A 20006-nucleotide genomic window follows, 5' to 3' on the forward strand; every position below is an offset into this window, starting at 1 on the left:
GCACTCTGTATTGTTATCATTGGCCAAAGTCGCAAAACATCAAAGGCGCATGCGTAAGTCACGTTAAGGCTCGGTTCACAGCTGTGCGGCTCTTGATCTGTTGTGCGGGCGTAACGTATCCGCACTTGCTCCGTAAGTTGCGGCGGCGTAGCGTAAATCACCCGGCGGAATTCAAATTCGGCGGGTAGGGGGCGTGTATCATTTAAATCAAGCGCGTCCCCGCACCGAACGAACTGCGTATGCGCCGTCCGTAAAATATCCCAGTGTGCATTGCTCCAAATGACGTCGCAAGGACGTCATTGGTTTCGACGTGAACGTAAATGACGTCCAGCACCATTCACGGACGACTTACGCAAACGACGTAACTTTTTAAAATTTCGACGCGGGAACGACGGCCATACTTAACATTGGCTGCGCCTCATATAGCAGGGGCAACTTTACGCCGGGAAAAGCCTAACGTAAACGTCGTAACTTTACTGCGTCGGCCGCGCGTACGTTCGGGAATTTGCGTATCTAGCTAATTTGCATACTCGACGCGGAATTCGATGGAAGCGCCACCTAGCGGTAAAAAAAAAATGCAGTTTAGATCCGACGGCGTAAGAGACTTACGCCTGTCGGATCTAATGGATATCTATGCGTGACTGATTCTAAGAATCAGTCGCATAGATACGACGGCGCAACGCAGAGATACGACAACGTATCTGGAGATACGCCGTCGTATCTCGGTTGTGAATCTGGGCCAAAAAGTGCATTTTATAATTTTACTTATAACTCTATATTGATCAGACCGAAATGAAGGAAAAATGAGGAGGAATGAGGGACGTTGCTCCAAATCAGGGCGGACCCTTGAAATCAGGGACAGTTTGGCGCTATGTGACTACACTGTCCATGGTTAGACCTTTCCTGTGAAGACTGGAAGTTCAGGGAAGCAGCACTGAGAATGCAGAAGCCAGCCGCATGGAAAGTTGGAAATGGCGAGCGGTGGGATAAGAATTACATTTTTTTTTTACTGGGGAATGTTTATTTTATTGTGCTCAAGGAGTTAAATGAAACAAACGCCCAGCTGCTTGTAATCTCCCCATGGGATGACTATACAAGAGCGTTGTCACCCCATAACAGGAAGTGCCTGAAGTTCCCTTCTGACGATGGCCAATAGAGCCCAGCATCAGCACCCTGGAGATCTTTGCCTAATCAGGATGTGAGGACTTCCCAGGGACTGGAATCCATGTGGACCGCAGCTGTGTACACTAGAAAGCAATGTAATTAGATCTAACAACACTGACCCAGGAATGAGACACTCGCTCCTTTGTCTCCGAGTTCTTGGATCCCAGCACAAGGATGAAACACGGCTACATGTGGGGATCACGCTGGGGTCTCAGGCGAGCGCATTCACAGCTATGCATGGCAGTAAGGTGAGGTAAAATGCGCGTTTGCATTGCTGCAATGGAGGGTAACAAACAGTGAGAGGATAGGGGCTTTCAGGGCGCCACAATCAGTACCCAGTTAAAGGGGTTGTAAAGGAAAAAAATGTTTTTCCTAAATATCTTCCTTTACCTCAGTGCAGTCCTCCTTCACTTACCTCATCCTTCCATTTTGCTTTTAAATGTCCTTATTTCTTCTGAGAAATCCTCACTTCCTGTTCTTCTGTCTGTAACTCCACACAGTAATGGGAGGCTTTCTCCCTGGTGTGGAGAAAGCCTCTTGAGGGGGCGAGCAGGTAAGTCAGGACACTCTCTACTTTGCAGATAGAGAAAGGAGCTGTGTGTAAGTGGGCGTCCTGACACTCCTGCTCGCCCCCTCAAGAGGCTTTCGCCACACCAGGGAGAAAGCCTCGCATTTCTGTGTGGAGTTACAGACAGAAGAACAGGAAGTGAGGATTTCTCAGAAGAAATAAGGACATTTAAAAGCAAAATGGAAGGATGAGGTAAGTGAAGGAGGACTGCACTAAGGTAAAGGAAGTCATTTAGGGGGGAAATTTAATTTTCTTTACAACCCCTTTAAGTACCAGGCCTTTTTCTAACATTTGTTGTTTACAAGTTTAAAGGGGTTGTAAAGGTTTGTTTTTAATTTTCTAAATAGGTTCCTTTAAGCTAGTGCATTGTTGGTGCACTTACCTTTTCCTTCAATTTGCCTTCTAAGGGCCAGATTCTCATAGAATTGGCGTAGTGTAAGCCATTTACACTACGCCGCCGCAAATTACTGGAGCAAGTGCCGTATTCTCCAAGCACTTGCTCCGTAATTTGCGGCGGCGTAGTGTAAATGTCCCGGCGTAAGGCCGCGTAATTCAAAGGGGGCGGCTTGTATTTAAATTAAGCGCGCCCCCGCGCCGAATGAACTGCGCATGCGCCGGGCGGAAAAATAGCCCAGTGCGCATGCTCCAGCTCACGACGGAAAACGTCAATGACGCCGACGTGAGCGTCATTGACGTAAAGTCGTCTTCGCGGACGACTTAGGAAAACGACGGAAAAAGACGACGCTGACCCGACGCCATACTTAACATGGCATACGACGGACCTACGTAAACTTACCCCTCATATAGCAGGGGCAAGTTTACGCTTACGTAAACGTCGTAAATTCACTGCGTCGTCCGTGTGTACGTTCGGGAATGTCGCGTAAATAGCTCATTTGCATAGACGACGGGGAAAACGACGAGGCGACACCTAGCGGCGGGGAAAAAAAATGCATTTAAGATCTGACAGCGTAAGAGCCTTACGCCTGTCAGGTCTAAGGGATATCTATGCGTAACTGATTATAAGAATCAGTCGCATAGATAGGCCGGGCCAGATTAGGACTTACGACGGCGCACTCCACACCAGGGAGAAAGCCTCGCATTACTGTGTGGAGTTACAGACAGAAGAACAGGAAGTGAGGATTTCGCAGAAGAAATAAGGACATTTAAAAGCAAAATGGAAGGATGAGGTAGGTGAAGGAGGACTGCACTAAGGGAAAGGAAGCTATTTAGGAAAAAAATACCTTTACAACCCCTTTAAGCACAAATTTCTGATAATTTTATGGAGAGGACTAAGAAAATATAACATGTCAGTGGTTCAGCAGAAAACATAGCACAGTGAGGAAGGTTTGTGGTCCAGGATGATTGAACAGTCAAAATTAGAAGCGGCGTCCCCCCCTCACCCCCCAAACAGTTGCAGAATGTTGGCTGCCCACATACCAGAAGCAGTGCGGCCACTTTATGGGGGCGCTGGACTAATTTGCCCCTCAGCCCAGTCCGCCCCATAAGACTGGCGCTACTCTAACAGTGTAGCGCAAGCCGGCGGGGACTCTTTCCGTGCTGCCCCCCCCCTGCGAAGTGCTGCCCTAGGCCTGGGCCTTGTTGGCGTAGGCCAGGATACAACATTGATCTGGATCCAGTCTTCCCATTCTCCTCTGATATCAACAAGGCATTTTTCCTCCACACAACCTCCGCTCACTGGATATTTTCTCTTTTTCGGACCCTTCTCTGTAAACCCGAGAGATGGTTGTGTGTGTGAAAATCCCAGTAGATCAGCCGTTTCTGAAATACTCAGAGCAGTCGTCTGGCACCAACAACCATGCCACGTTCAAAGTCACTTAAACCCTCTTTTTTCCCCATTCTGATGCTCGGTTTGAATTTCAGCAAGTCGTCTTCACCACGTCTAGATGCCTATATGCAAGGAGTTGCTACCATATGATTGGCTGATTAGCAATTTGTGTTGCCAAGCAACTGAACAGGTGTACCTAATAAAGTGGTCAGTGAGTGTTTGTATTTAACCACTTCCCACCCGGTCAATAACAGATTTACATCCGGGAAGTGGTTCTGAAATCCTGACTGGACATCTATTGAGGATTTCATGCCCACACGCGCCCGTGGGGGCGCGCAGCGCGGCGATCGGTGATGCGGGGTGTCAGTCTGACACCCTGCATCTCCAATCTCGGTAAAGAGTCTCCGGCGGAGGCTCTTTACCACGTGATCAGCCGTGTCCAATCACGGCTGATCACGATGTAAACAGGAAGAGCCGTTGATGGCTCTTCCTCACTCATGTCTGACAGACGCGAGTAGAGGAGAGCCGATCGCGCAATTGCCATTCAAAGTGCGACAGCGCTGAAAGCTGAAAATTGGCTTGGGCGGGAAGGTGCGTAAGTGCCCGGTATGGAAGTGGTTAATCATTTTCTTCATCGTTTTTACCTGGAAAACTTTGCTAGTGTAGATATCTATAAGCCCCGAGGTGGTTGTTGGGTGCCGCCATCTTGGGTGTGATGTCAGCAGCCTCAGAACTGGCCCCTTTCACACATTAAAGGTCACGCAGGGAGGTGGGGGGCAGTGTAGCTGGGCCAGCACAGATGGTAATAAGACACTTATCAGGAAGAGGAGAGGGCTGTGACATGTATGGAAGGAGGGGGCTGTGTAGCTGGGCCAGCACAGATGGTAATAAGACACTCCCAGGAAGAGGAGAGGGCTATGACATATATGGAAGGAGGGGGCTGTGTAGCTGGGCCAGCACAGATGGTAATAAGACGCTTATCAGGAAGAGGAGAGGGCTGTGACATGTATGGAAGGTGGGGGCAGTGTAGCTGGGCCAGCACAGATGGTAATAAGACGCTTATCAGGAAGAGGAGAGGGCTGTGACATGTATGGAAGGTGGGGGCAGTGTAGCTGGGCCAGCACAGATGGTAATAAGACGCTTATCAGGAAGAGGAGAGGGCTGTGACATGTATGGAAGGTGGGGGCAGTGTAGCTGGGCCAGCACAGATGGTAATAAGACGCTTATCAGGAAGAGGAGAGGGCTGTGACATGTATGGAAGGAGGGGGCTGTGTGGAGAACTGACTCTTCCTGAAGAGGTCACTTCTATAGAAACTTCCATTAAAAATCAATTTATAGAAGAAAAACACTGGAAGGAAACATAAATAGGGTAAGCTCCTGCGCTGTCTGAAAAGTGAAGGGAAAGGACAAACTAAAAATACTGCTGCAAATATAAAAGTCTACCTCGATAGACTGAAATGAAGCAGAAAGATTAAATTACAATACTTGCGCTGTAAGGTGTAGGACAGGGAGTAGGTGATGGACAGTAATAATTTGTGAGTGACTGGTGAAAATATTATTAGTGAAAACAATATTATAAAACATATAACAGTGAGACCAATACAGGGACAGTCCTTGATGAGCAGGTCTACACTCCAGGAAGGTCCGGATCCAGTGCAGTTCTGCCGTGCAGTAATGTGCTCCAAACGGAGATAAATCCTAATCTCCAGTGTAAGAATAAAAATAAAAATGCAATCAAAAAGTAAATAAAGATACGAAAAATACACGGAAAACAGTCCTGAAGGAAATATATATATGAGACCCTTAGATCCGTAATATAGGTGGGAATAGGATAGTTGAGCCAACACCAAAGTTATATGTAAACACCTTTGGTGAACCCAGCTGCTCACCTCGAGTTAACCACAATATGTCCAGGTTAAAATGGTCTAGATGGTTGCAATCCACAAATAACACATGTAAGTCTCCATCCGATATTTAACATGAAAAAACAGAGTAAAAAAGACAAAGAAAGGCTGATGGTGAAATACCGTCACAAAAAAGATATTGGCAAATGGGATCTTGACGAATGGAAATGCACTCACATGTGAGTGAGAGATCTCAGACTCATATCCACGAGTACCGCACTCGTCGGTCCCTCTATCTTTCCTCTGCTTTTTTCCCCTAATTCTCGTGGTTCAGATGCTGGCTGTTTAGATCTCCCCGGGGTTTCTCAGTGTGTGACACTGTCTCAGCTGATATGGGCTTGTAGTAACTCCTATCCCTCTCTCATTAGCTCAGATGGAGCGCTCAGATGGCGTTTGCAATGTGAAAAGGGGTGAGAGAAACATATCCATAGTATAGCCCAGTCAGCAATATAAACCGAGTTTATTAAAAGCAACAGTTAAAAAACTCACATAACAATGCGGGAACTCAGCAACAATCCTTACGAGCGGCGAACTCGTATGTCCGTTCGTCAGATGTTTGTGGTGTGTCCTGCCTACCAATCCCGACGCGTATCGTCACAGTCACGTGACTTCATCAGGGGATTGGTAGGCAGGACACACCACAAACATCTGACGAACGGACATACGAGTTCGCCGCTCGTAAGGATTGTTGCTGAGTTCCCGCATTGTTATGTGAGTTTTTTAACTGTTGCTTTTAATAAACTCGGTTTATATTGCTGACTGGGCTATACTATGGATATGTTTCTCTCACCCCTTTTCACATTGCAAACGCCATCTGAGCGCTCCATCTGAGCTAATGAGAGAGGGATAGGAGTTACTACAAGCCCATATCAGCTGAGACAGTGTCACACACTGAGAAACCCCGGGGAGATCTAAACAGCCAGCATCTGAACCACGAGAATTAGGGGAAAAAAGCAGAGGAAAGATAGAGGGACCGACGAGTGCGGTACTCGTGGATATGAGTCTGAGATCTCTCACTCACATGTGAGTGCATTTCCATTCGTCAAGATCCCATTTGCCAATATCTTTTTTGTGACGGTATTTCACCATCAGCCTTTCTTTGTCTTTTTTACTCTGTTTTTTCATGTTAAATATCGGATGGAGACTTACATGTGTTATTTGTGGATTGCAACCATCTAGACCATTTTAACCTGGACATATTGTGGTTAACTCGAGGTGAGCAGCTGGGTTCACCAAAGGTGTTTACATATAACTTTGGTGTTGGCTCAACTATCCTATTCCCACCTATATTACGGATCTAAGGGTCTCATATATATATTTCCTTCAGGACTGTTTTCCGTGTATTTTTCGTATCTTTATTTACTTTTTGATTGCATTTTTATTTTTATTCTTACACTGGAGATTAGGATTTATCTCCGTTTGGAGCACATTACTGCACGGCAGAACTGCACTGGATCCGGACCTTCCTGGAGTGTAGACCTGCTCATCAAGGACTGTCCCTGTATTGGTCTCACTGTTATATGTTTTATAATATTGTTTTCACTAATAATATTTTCACCAGTCACTCACAAATTATTACTGTCCATCACCTACTCCCTGTCCTACACCTTACAGCGCAAGTATTGTAATTTAATCTTACTGGAAGGAAACAATTCCATTTTTTTTTTCTGCTTTTACCAGCACTTTTTATTTATTGATAAAAGGGTCTATTTTAATAAAAAGCTACAAATATATATATATATATCCTGACACTTGTGTGTGTGTCACCAGCAGGGAAAAAAACATACAAAGGGACTCTTGGTTGTCACAGTCATCCATATCTCCATAGAGATGACTGGCACTATATAACCACGCCCCCCTCCCTCTCCCGACGTCGCTCGCTCATGCGCAGTGCACGCGATCGGACTTTTTGACAGGTTGGAGCTTTTCCCTGGAGCGCGCGCGCGCGCCCCCATATGCACTGCCTCCCGTGGGCGCGCCTGCCTTGACGTGACGTCACTTCCTCTCCGGGCCTGCCAGCTGGGAACCGGAGAAACAGCAACAGTGGTAAGGCGCCGGAAGTAGCGGCCAGTAAACCGGAAGATGACGGTTGCCTAGTCGCCTGGGATTCCCTAGTGGTGTTCGGTAGTATGTGTGGGCGTGGAAGGGGGCGTCGGGCTGTGTGTGTATAAAGGCCCCCATTATCTCCCTTTCTCTCAGTGTAATGGGTCCTGTGTGGGTAGTGAGCTGTTGCCCCTGGCAACCTGCCACATTATTGGCCCCGGTTTCCACAGAGAGGACTCCTGATTGGTTGCTATAGACAGTGTAGCCAAATGGCTTACCTCAGTCTGTGGTTCTTTTGTGTTGCTGATCTCCATAGCAACCACCAAGAGAGTGCTGGAGAGATGGAGCCTGGTTGCTAAGGGCAACGTCATCCTGTGCCCTGTAGGTTGGATAACCTTAGAAGGTTGATGGAGGAGAGGAGCCGTCACCCGGCTTTCATTTGCAGGATCAGCGCCGGACCTCCAATCCCCTCCATGGAAATGATTCCTCCTGTGTCTAATGTCTGTCCGCATATTATACAGCGCCGCGCAAACTGTTGGCGCTATATAAATCCAGTATAATAATAATAATAGTGGCCCAGATTCAGTAAGCAATTGCGCCTGCGTAACCATAGGTTACGCAGCGCAATTGCTTACTTGCCCCGGCATTACGAATGCTCCTGATTCAGGAACATCATAACGCCGACTGCAGCCTAAAATCTGCGTGGCATAAGGCTCTTATGCCACGCTGATTTTAGGCTGCATTCTTGCGTTGACCGATAGGGGGCGCTCCCATTGTGCTCAGCGTATAGTATGCAAATTGCATACTAACACCGATTCACAATGTTGCGCGGGCCCTGCGTACGCAAGGTACGGAGTTTCCGTACGGCGTATTTAGCGTAAGGCTGCCCCTTCTAATAGGGGCAGCCAATGCTAAAGTATACCCGCCCTTCCCGCGTCGCAACGTTCAAATTTTACGTAGTTTGCGTAAGTGATTCGTGAATGGCGCTGGACGCCATTCACGTTCACTTTGAAGCAAATGACGTCCTTGCAACGTCATTTGCCGCAATGCACGTCGGGAAAGTTTCCCGACGGAGCATGCGCTCGGCGCGGGAGCGCGCCTAATTTAAATGATTCCCGCCCCCGGCGGGATCATTTACATTGTTTGCGCTTACGACGGGCAATTTTGCCGGCGCGCCCTCGCAATTTAGGGAGCTACTGCTCCGTGAATCGAGGGCAGCGGCGCAAATTTGCGGGGGCGCAGGGCAAAATCGTTGCGCTGTGCCTCCGCAAAAAAAGAGCAAATCTCTTTGAATCTGGGCCAGTATTTGCAGGATAAAACCGCCCATGTTTATTGAAAATCTGGAAGCGGGATGCAAATATTTGCAACTTGTAGGATCGTTTTGAAACTGTTAACTAGGGATCGACCGATATCGTTTTAATTTTTTATTTATTTTTTGGTGCCGATACGATTCCGATAATTCGGCCACCTCTCCTGCCGATCGCTGATATTTTCTACATTTAAAATGTGTTTTTCTTTGTTTTTTTTATGACTGTTATTGCTGTCACTAGGAATGTAAACATCCCTTGTGACAGTATTAGGCAGTGACAGGTCCTCTTTATGGAAATATCAGCGGTCTACAAGACCCCCAAACCCCTCTACACTTCAAAGTATTCAAAACATCAAGATCAATGGGCCAGATTCACGTAGAATCGCGGCGGCGTAACGTATCCTAGATACATTACACCGCCGCAATTTTTCATCGCAAGTGCCTGATTCACCAAGCACTTGCGATGAAAACTACACCGGCGGCCTCCGGCGCAAGGCGGGCCAATTCAAATGGGCGTGTGCCATTTAAATTAGGCGCGCTCCCGCGCCGGACCTACTGCGCATGCTCCGTTTCTTAACTCCCGCTGTGCTTTGCGCGCCGTGACGTCATTTTTTTGAACGGCGACGCGCACTTCCGTATTCCCAGACGTCTTACGCAAAAGACGTAAATTTTTAAATTTTGACGCGGGAACGACGGCCATACTTTATACAGCAATACGATTGCTGTGTAAAGTTAGGGCACCCAAAACAACGACTAAATTTGCGACGGGAAACAAGACTAGCAGCGACGTAGCGAACGCGAAAAACCGTTGTGGATCCGCCGTAACTCCTAATTTGCATACCCGACGATGGTTTACGACGCGAACTCCCCCCAGCGGCGGCCGCGGTACTGCATCTTAAGATCCGACAGTGTAAAACAATTACACCTGTCGGATCTTAGGGATATCTATGCGTAACTGATTCTATGAATCAGTCGCATAGATAGAAACAGAGATACGACGGCGTATCAGGAGAAACGCCGTCGTATCCCTTTTGTGAATCTGGCCCATAGTTTTTGAATATTTTTTTTATTTTATTTTTAAACTGGCGCCTTTTAACCACTTCATTACTGGGCACTTAAACCCCCTTCGTGCCCAGACCAATTTTCAGCTTTCAGCGCTGGCGCATTTTGAATGACAATTGCGCGGTCATACAACACTGCACCCAAATTATATTTTTATAATTTTTTTCCCACAAATGGAGCTTTCTTTTGGTGGTATTTGATCACCTCTGCGATTTTTTTTTTTTTTTGCGCTATAAACATAAAAAAACAGAACATTTTGAAAAAAAAACCCAATATTTTTTACTTTTTGTTATAATAATATCCCAATTTATAAAAAAAAAAAAAAAAAAAAAAAAATTTCCCTCGGTTTAGGGCGATACGTATTCTTTTACATATTTTTGTTAAAAAAAAAAATCGCAATAAGCGTATATTGATTGTTTTGCGCAAAAGTTATAGCGCCTACAAAATAGGGAATAGATTTAATATTTGTTTTTTTTTTTTTGTTTTTTTTACTAGTAATGGCTGCGATTTGCGATTTTATTTTTTTTTTTTTTTTTTTTTTTTTTTTTTTGTCAGGCCTGCGATATTGCGGCAGACATATCGGACACTTTTGACACAATTTTGGGACCATTCACATTTATACAGCGATCAGTGCTATAAAAATGCACTAATTACTGTATAAATGTGACGGGCAGTGAAGAGGTTAACACTAGGGGGGAGAGGAAGGGGTTAAATGTATTCCCTGGGTGTGTTCTAACTGTGTGGGGACTGACTGGGGGAGGTGACCAATGCTGTGTCCCTATGTACAAGGGACACAGCATCAGTCTCCTCTGACAGGACGTGGAGCTCTGTGTTTACACACAGAGCTCCACGTCCCTGCTGTGTTCCCGACGATCGCGTGTACCTGGCGGACATCACGGCCACCAGGCACACGCATCGGCTCCCGAGCGATGCGCCGGACACGTTGTTTCCCCGCTGCGCGCCCCCAGCGGCGCGCACTGGGAATGACAACAATAGGACGTCCAAAGACGTCCACTCGGCACTTGAGAGCCGCGCTGTGGACGTCTTTCGTCTATAACGCGGCCCTCTAGTGGTTAAAGCGGATGTCCGCTGAAAAAAAAATATTAAAAGCCAGCAGCTACAAATAGCTTGGCTAGATTGATAGCAATGCAGCCATTGGCTCCCGCTGCTGCCAGTCAAATCCAATGACGCAGGGAGTGCACCTGCACGGGTGTCCACCTTAGGGGAGCTTTCTCAAACGTGGGTAGGAGCCACTAGCGCCGCCGGGGGACCCCTGAAGAGGCGGATTGGGGCCACTGTGCAAAATGAACTGCACAGTGGAGGTAAGTTTGTTATTTAAAAAGAACGGGGGTTTTCAACCCCTTTAAGGACTGAAAGCAGAATGACCGCCTTGTTTTCTGCAGCATGCACTGACCTGTCTTTTGGGGGTGTAAACTTATAAATTAGTGATGTCACCTCTAGGGTTGCCACCTCATCCCTTTAAAACAGAACACATATGAATTACACAGGTTCTGGGGCTGATTTAGATAAGGCTCCACTTGAGTTCAATGACCACCTTAATCAGCCACAGAACCTGTGTAATTCATATGTGTTCTGTTTTAAAGGGATGAGGTGGCAACCCTAGTCACCTCCTAAACTTTTCTCTGGCGCCCTACAATTTTTTTTCCCCCACCCCCCCTAAACCAGCTGCATACAGCGATATGTCTGATCCACCCCACACACTCCTCAATGTTTTGGTCTCTTCTTACACAGCCTCTCATACCAGCATGACGTGTCTAGGGTTTCTCAGGGATCTCTAGGTTGTTCTTCCAGGATTTGGCAGGCGCAGGCCTCAAGCATTGCAGATTGGGGACACTCGATATCTCTTTGCCTTCCCACAATGCTGTGTGTATGGACGGGCCGGCCAGCGCTTTCTATGCTATGTATGGACTCTGCTAATAAGTATCTGACTCCCTTTCTCTCTCTTTCTCAAAATTTTCTCCTGTTAGACTTTCCAGGACAATCGTTTTCCTGGCATTCCTCTGACAGACCAGCAATGAGCAGGTGAGAATATTAATGCTTTGTATGAACTGTGTTGCCAGATTATTGTTGGTATTCGTTATTTAACCACTTGACCACTGGGCACGTAAACCCACTTAATAACCAGACCAATTTTCAGCTTTTGGTGCTCTCACAATTTGAATGACAATTACTCAGTCATACAACATTGTACCCAATGTTTGGTGGTATTTAATCACTGTTGGGTTTTTTATTTTTTGCGCTATAAGAGAAAAAAGACTGAAAATTCTGTAAAAAAAAAAAGAATTTTTCTTTGTTTCTGTTATAAAATTTAGCAAATTTAGTATTTTTTTCTTCATTCTTTTGCATATATGTGAAAGATGAAGTTACGCCGAGTAAATAGATACCCAACATGTCACCCTTCAAAATTGCACACGCTCGTGGAATGGCGCCAAACTTCGCTACTTAAAAATCCCCATAGGCGACGTTGCAGGGTATTGTGGGGTATTGCAGAGTAGTGTGGGGGTATTGCAGAGTAGTGTGGGGGTATTGCAGAGTAGTGTGGGGGTATTGCAGAGTAGTGTGGGGGTTATTGCAGAGTAGTGTGGGGGTTATTGCAGAGTAGTGTGGGGGTTATTGCAGAGTAGTGTGGGGGTTATTGCAGAGTAGTGTGGGGGTTATTGCAGAGTAGTGTGGGGGTTATTGCAGAGTAGTGTGGGGGTTATTGCAGAGTAGTGTGGGGGTTATTGCAGAGTAGTGTGGGGGTTATTGCAGAGTAGTGTGGGGGTTATTGCAGAGTAGTGTGGGGGTATTGCAGAGTATTGTGGGGTATTGCAGAGTATTGTGGGGTATTGCAGAGTTGGGGCAGGGATGGATGGCTGGATCTGTGACTGCATTTGTCACAGATCCAGCCCACAGCAGCTGCTGCTGCTGCTGCATCCGCTCCCTCCCCTCTCCTCTCACACTGTACCGTTCGGTACAGAGAGGGGAGGGAGGAACAGGCGTCATCACATGACGCCGGTTTGTTTACAAGTGATCGCTCCGTCATTGGACGGAGCGATCACGTGGTAAACCGCCGCTATCAGCGGCGATTTACCATGATCCCCCGGCGGTCACGGACATTCCCGTCCGCGCGCCCCAGAGGGCGCGCAGGAGCGCAATTCTGGGAGGACGTCCATGGACATCCTCCCAGAGTTAAGCAACCGCCTTGTAGACGTATTTCGTCTATAGGGCGGTTGTTAACTGGTTAACTGCATGTCGTAGCTGAAAAAGTGATCCGGAGTCTTAGAGATGATCCAGTGAAGGAGGATCCTGCTTTACTTTCTGACATTTGAAGAAAGTGGTGTTCATTTATATGCATTGGCGCAGGGGAAGAGACCTATAAAGAGAACCTGTCATCCTGAATGGTTAAAGAGAAATCTGGTTGAAAAAAAAAAAAAGTTGTGGCCAATGGTTGTTGGAATACACAGTGGAGTGGTGTGTCTAAAAAAAGTTATTTTTTTTTTCTCTTTTTTTTTTTTTTTTAATAGCTCTACGGTGCCCCGTGTAGTTTATAACGGCAAGCGCCCCACAAGCAGCACGCGCTCTCCAAGCAGCAGCGAGATATTCACACCAGCTCATGAGGAGAATGTACGGTTCATTTACGAAGGTGAGAAAGCCCATCAGTGGGACCTTATCACTTTTTACTCTTAAAGGGCACAAGGTTTTTTTATCCTATTGCATTCTATCCATTAAACTTTTGCATGCAGCTCCCCCCTAAATACATAACTGAGCCGGATTTTGATCCAGCGATGTGCACAAGAGCCAAGGCTCTCTCGCACCTCATTGGCTCGGATGCATAGGTTACTGGCTCCCCCTGCTGTCATGTCATTTAGAGCCAGTGATGAGAAGTGGGGGGCAGGGCTGAGCCATGCTCTGTATGTGTTGCATCTATCACAGCCTGCCTGTCCTCCAATGGCAAAGACTTGTGCTAGCACCCCCCACCCCCCCCGCATCACCAGTCACTGGGAGGTTCAGTGTAATTGTTTCTCCACCCCTATCTCTCTAAGCCAGGGGTCCTCAAACTACGGCCCTCCAGTTGTTTAGGAACTACAATTCCCATCATGCCCAGTCACGTCTGTGAATGTCAGAGTTTTACAATGCCTCATGGGATGGATAGTTCCGCAATTGCTGGAGGGCCGTAGTTTGAAGATCCCTGCTGTAAGCTGAGAACAGAGGTTTTGTGATCACTTATAAAAGAAAAAAGTTGTGTGTGTGTGTGTGTGTGTGTGTATGTGTGTGTGTGTATATATATATTGTACATACAGTGCTGTATGGGCCAGTTGCATTTGGCAGAATTTCTTTAAAACTGCTGCAAAATGCTCGTTGCACCCAGTCTGGCTCAAGAAGTTGCCTCTTTTTGGTTTTGATGTGTGCCAGGCTTCAGTGATGACCAGTCACGCATTGCTTTATGTTCTCATTCTTCATCAGCATGGCAGAGTGTGGAGCGGGACCTGAGGAACCAAGTGTCTGGTGGGGAACGTGGATTTGTGGAAGAATATGTGGAGAAGCAACCAAGCAACAACCTGAAATGTAAGTCTTGCTATTTCATGACATCCCAAGTCCTTTCATTTTATGTAGCCCAACCTGCATATAGGTAGTTATATGCTCACCCGTTAAAAATGGACTAACATAAGTTCAAGGGTACCTGTCTTTTAAAGAAATATAGGAGCTGTTAGTAACATTTTCTTCCAGCAGCGGTCCAAATCCCATGTTTATGCGAAGAATCTGATCCTTCAGATCTCAGCTCCCTTATTTTATATCAAAGCACCCCTCTTTTATCACAATCTTGTCTTTTGTATCAGTGTCCTTAGCCCCACTTCACATCACAGGTGTGTTCTCAGTCCCCCCTTCACATCACAGTTCTTCCTTCACAGTAGTGTTCTCAGCCCCCCCTTCACATCACAGTTCTTCCTTCACAGTAGTGTTCTCAGCCCCCCCTTCACATCACAGTTCTTCCTTCACAGTAGTGTTCTCAGCCCCCCCCTTCACATTACAGGTCTTCTTTCACAGTAGTGTTCTCAGCCCCCCCTTTACATCACAATTCTTCCTTCACAGTAGTGTTCTGAGCCCCCCCCCCCCTTCACATAACAGTTTTTCCTTCACAGTAGTGTTCTCAGCCCCCCTTTCACATCACAGTTTTTCCTTCACAGTAGTGTTCTCAGCCCCCCTTCACATCACAGTTCTTCCTTCACAGTAGTGTTCTCAGCCCCCCCTTCACATCACAGTTCTTCCTTCACAGTAGTGTTCTCAGCCCCCACTTCACATCACAGGTCTTCTTTCACAGTAGTGTTCTGAGCCCCCCCCCCTTCACATAACAGTTTTTCCTTCACAGTAGTGTTCTCAGCCCCCCTTTCACATCACAGTTTTTCCTTCACAGTAGTGTTCTCAGCCCCCCTTCACATCACAGTTCTTCCTTCACAGTAGTGTTCTCAGCCCCCCCTTCACAATACAGTTCTTCCTTCACAGTCGTGTTCTCAGCCCCCCCCTTCACATCACAGTTCTTCCTTCACAGTTGTGTTCTCAGCCCCCCCCTTCACATCGCAGTTTTCTTCCTTCACAGTCGTGTTCTCAGCCCCCCCCTTCACATCACAGTTCTTCCTTCACAGTAGTGTTCTCAGCCCCCCCTTCACATCACAGTTCTTCCTTCACAGTAGTGTTCTAAGCCCCCCCTTCACATCACCCCCCTTCTGCAAATCCTTCAGTGGTGTCCTCGGTCCCCCCCACATTACTGTCCTTGGCCCCCCTATCTTAGCATCCAAGCACCCACTGGTCAACTTAAAGGGTAACTCCACTTTTGTAGGAAAAATAATATAGCATATACAATTGCAACACAATTGATATTGTAATTGAAGGTTATTAAAAATGACCTTTCCTTTTCAAGCTGCAGCTCTGTAATTTTCTGTGAAATGCAATATGGCAACCTGGAGGCGTTCTGTACACAGAACCTCCCCCAGATATGTAATTTCCTGCTTGTATGGTTGGCTCACTGATTTTTCCAGAAGTCTGCACTAAGATGCAAATCAGAATTTGAGCATCCCCTGCAACCAAATTATTATTTTTTTTTTTTGGTGAGATGCTCCCAATAGGAAATCTAAGGCCCCTTTCACACGGGGAAGATCAGTAATGATCCGCCCCATGGGGATCGCTCTGTTGATCCCCGCTGAGCCGGCGGATGACAGGGCGGTCCCCGCACACTGTGCAGGGACCGCCCCGTCTTTTCTCCACTCTCCCCTATGGGGGGATCGGATGAACACGAACCGTCTGTCCGTGTTCACCCAATCCGATCTGCCAGACGGATGGAAAAGTAGGTTTTTCCTCCGTCACACTTTGGCGGGTCGGATGTCAGCGGGCATGTCACCGCTGACATCCGCCGCTCCATAGAGGAGCACGCAGCGCCCGTTCAGGTCCGCCTAAAAAACTGGCAGGCGGACCTGAACGGGCCTCCCGTGTGAATGAGCCCTAAAGGGATGCAGGCCTAGCAGTTTTCCACATTAGAGGCCTGCAGGTGCAGCAGCTGATTGATAATTATGAAACAACTGCCGTTAGACTCACTTCTGCACATGGGCACAGAGACACATGCATGGATTTCTTCAGTATAACAAAAGGAATAGGCATCACATTTTGTTATAATCCCTACAACAGATCACCCAGAGGGGAATGTTTTTTTTTTTTTCTCAACAAAAGTGGTGTTACTCTTTTAAAAGAAATAAAGTCGGGCAACTCCTGCCTTCCATGTACAGCCTCCCGATGTCTGCTCTGTGAAAATGACAGCAGTGCCTGGGGGGGAAGAACTGGCTCTGAAGTGGCGTGACTGCAGTAGTTTTGATGGGGCAGTCACTCAGTCCGGATCCAGACCGCGGTCCACCATTTAGTGACGCCTGATCTTGTTCAGTATTTCCAGAGTCACTAGCCGTCCAAGTATGCAGATCAGAAGTTCTGATTTCTGTTATTAACTATCTGCCCTATTGTTTCAGGTCAGTGACTCAAAGCTTTAGAACCAGCCTGGCAACTAGCATGTTCAAAAAAAAAAAGGTCAGCAATGGCAGCCTATCTATTCTTTGACATATAAATATTCTTGTAAGTGTTTTTTTTATAAGATATCGGAAAACACAACAGGTCCTACAGAAGTGAATCAGGGACATCTAAAAGGAAGAATGATAATAGATGTGTAACCAATAAACAGATGGAGTGTGGAGAGAATGGAATGGTGTGTCCATTGTATGGTATGTGGAGTGGCTGAGGTTACAGATGACGGGAAAATGACCGGCTTGAAAGCAGAGAGTTTTTAAGGAATATTTTCATGTTCAGAGATGGTGTAATAAAATCAGAGATGGCTCCTGAGCCCCGAATTAACGTGGGCACGATCCCGCGTTGCTATCTTCTCGGCTATTCAGTGCAAAGATTGATAGTAACGCAGCCATTGGCTCATGCTGCTGTCAATCAAATCCAATGACGCAGGGGCGGTGCCGAGTCATACACTCGGCGTCTATGGACGCCGAGTGTATGACACAGGAGCGCGCCCGGAAGGTAACCCCTTCGGGAGAGAGCGACCCAGAGGGGGTTGGCTATTGCGGGGAGGAGCCGCGAGAGCCACCGTGGGACCCCAGAAGAGGACAATCGGGGCCACTCTGTGCAAAATGAACTGCACAGTGGAGATAAGTGACATGTTTGTTATTTATAAAAAATAAAAAACTTAAAGGGGTTGTAAAGGTAAATATCTTTTCACCCTAATGCATCCTATGCATTAAGGTGAAAAAACATCCGATGGTCCCCCCCCCCGAGCCCCCGTTTTACTTACCTGACCCTTCGAAAGTCCCGGGCGTGTCCATGTGATCCTCTTCGGTTCCCAGCCTGGCCGTTGATTGGCTAGGCTGGACGGATTGATAGCAGCGCAGCCATTGGCTGGCGCTGCTGTCAATCACAGCGGATGGGGCGGGGCCGAGTGATACAGTCGGCGGTTATGCCCGCCGCTGTATCACAGGAGCGCGCTCGCAAAAGCTTTCTACCATGCTCGCTCGCTCGCATGAAGGTAGAAAGCTTTTGCGAGGAGGAGCCGAGACAGCCGCCGAGGAACCCCAGAAGACAGGGTTAGGGTACACTCTGTGCAAAATGAGCTGCACAGTGGAGGTAAGTATAACATGTTTGTTATTTAAAAAATATATATATTTTTTTGCCTTTAGTGACCTTTTAAAACTTTTAATATCACTTACCCCTCAAATACCACATTTGGTCTGTCATTTTTTTGGGGGGTACCTAGTTTTGACAGGTACCCAGCTCCCACTTGGCCCACCTAGGCAACTTGAGTAGAAGTTCTCCTCTCAGACCCCCAGAAAATTGCCGGCCATTCAGGAGGTGCAGCGTGACTCGTGCATTCGCAGTGCGCAACCGGCTGTGAAGCCACAGGCTGTCGCAGCCGGGCGCCCACAGTAGTGATCCCAGTGCGGGGGAGAGAAGCGAGGCTTCGGGCGGCCGCATCACGGGTACCTGGGACAGGTAATTGTGTGTTTTATTAAAAGCCAGCAACTACAATTTTTTTTGTAGCTGCTGACTTAAAAAAAAAAAAAAAACGTCTGGAACTCTGCTTGAAGATCTCGATCTTGTGATTAAAAAAGGATCCTGGCGGCTGAGTTTACTTCTGCTTTAATGGTAGAAACTAATGTGAATGGGATTATTGTTCTCTTTAAAACCCAGTTTTTTGTATGTTGGTCCTCCTATAAATAAGACAAATAGCGAATACTCCCCCATATTAGTGCACAGATGTCAGTTGTAGTTGGGAGAATACATTTGTTATCGCTCTTTCTGGATTTGCATTTACCGGATTTCCTTTCTGTTCTCTCCATTAGCTTTCAAACCAGTTGATCTGAACGACCTGAAGAGGAGAAGCACACAGGACCCCAAGAAGTCATAACTTTCTTACAGCCGCTCGACTTTTTCCAACTGGCACAATTGGGACTTCACCTTCATCCGTTTCCATTTGGTCGTCCATTACTGACAGAACGAATCTTCTTTGAGACTGTACTGTGTGGACTAGGCAGAGTTTTTCTGCGTCACCCCCCCCCCCCCAAATCCCTTATCGTCCCTTCCCCAGTAAGAAGAGAAAAAAGCTTCCCCCCCCTATACCCTAGTTTGTCCTTTACCCTCCACCCCGAGCATCTAAAGCCCCCCAAAAAAACTATTGAAGCTCCCCCTTTTTAATTTTTATTTAACCAACTGAGATTCTGACTTTGAGGGTGGTATTGTATATTTATGCGGTAGCTGGGTCCATGTTCAATCCCAGCATCAAAAGTTCCATAGGTCAACTAGCTATTAAATGGCTCATCATACCGTGTTCAGCTGTTGTCCTGCAATACCATCCAGACTACTCCTTCTATTAAAGATTAAAACAAAAAAAAGCAAGAGGCCTTCCAGTGTACTAAAATGTGGATGACTGACAAAGAGCGGCAAAGCAATGTGAGTATACAGACCGGGCTGTAAAAAAGTGTATCCTGGATAAGAAAGAATACATTTGTTGTTTTATCGAAAAAAAATCTTTTTCTAAGATGGTTTGAAGAAGCAGCCTGTGTTGAGTTGAGAGGTATCTTGATATAGCGCGAAGGCAGGGCTCGACAAACCCGGGCGCCAGGTCGCAATTGCGACTAGAATTAGCGACCTGGCGCGGCACAGCTGGGGTACCCTGCCTCCGCGCGCATACTACTTTCTGGAATCTGGCGCCCTCTTGTAGTGTCTGTTGGTATGACAAGACAACCAGCAGTGCTAATGGAGCTTCCCTGCCTGTTTTCATTGCCCAACAATCTCCTTCTTTTAGAACCCCCAAACATTATATATATATATATATATATATATATATATCGATTTTTTTTTTATTCTAACACCCTAGAGCAGGGGTGTCCAAACTTTTTTCAAAGAGGGCCAGATGTGATGAAGTGAATATGCGTGAGGGCCGACCATTTTGCCTGACATTTTTTTAACCTATTAAAATGTGGTCTAAGTGTGTTCGTTCGAGCGCCAATACACTGCCCAACACAAATTCTCTTGCCTTTGTGGCTGTGTGAGGTGAAGAGATAAGCCTGGGCGTGTTATTTGGATATACCGTATTTATCTGCGTATAACACACAGGTGGACTTTAGGTGG

At 46.8% G+C, this 20006-nt stretch overlaps 1 protein-coding gene across 4 annotated transcripts; it reads left to right on the top strand.

Moving 5' to 3' along the window:
• The first annotated feature begins 7360 nt into the window (after positions 1-7360).
• Positions 7361-19271, top strand: MCRIP1 (MAPK regulated corepressor interacting protein 1). Of its 4 annotated transcripts, XR_005744485.1 has the most exons (6): positions 7361-7468; positions 11825-11879; positions 13364-13482; positions 14304-14405; positions 16850-16907; positions 18719-19271. XR_005744485.1 is itself a non-coding variant. In XM_040330817.1 (5 exons), the coding sequence occupies exons 2-5, from the start codon at positions 11872-11874 to the stop codon at positions 18781-18783; spliced, it is 294 nt and encodes a 97-aa protein (XP_040186751.1). In that variant the 5' UTR covers positions 7362-7468; positions 11825-11871; the 3' UTR covers positions 18784-19271. The 4 variants fall into 4 exon arrangements, 3 of the variants coding, with proteins under 3 accessions (XP_040186751.1, XP_040186753.1, XP_040186752.1); XM_040330817.1 differs by lacking the exon at positions 16850-16907 and having other exon boundaries at positions 7362-7468; XM_040330819.1 differs by lacking the exon at positions 16850-16907 and having other exon boundaries at positions 7464-7546.
• The last annotated feature ends 735 nt before the right edge of the window (positions 19272-20006 follow it).

The sequence above is a fragment of the Rana temporaria genome, chromosome 12 (assembly GCF_905171775.1).
Source record: "Rana temporaria chromosome 12, aRanTem1.1, whole genome shotgun sequence".
NCBI classification, from domain to species: Eukaryota; Metazoa; Chordata; class Amphibia; order Anura; family Ranidae; genus Rana; species Rana temporaria.

Bases quoted from the DNA above. Each gene is read 5' to 3' on its own strand.
- MCRIP1 (XM_040330817.1), top strand. The intron at 13,483-14,303 runs GTGAGAAAGCCC...ATTCTTCATCAG, and splicing joins TGTACGGTTCATTTACGAAG to CATGGCAGAGTGTGGAGCGG. The intron at 14,406-18,718 runs GTAAGTCTTGCT...TCTCTCCATTAG, and splicing joins ACCAAGCAACAACCTGAAAT to CTTTCAAACCAGTTGATCTG.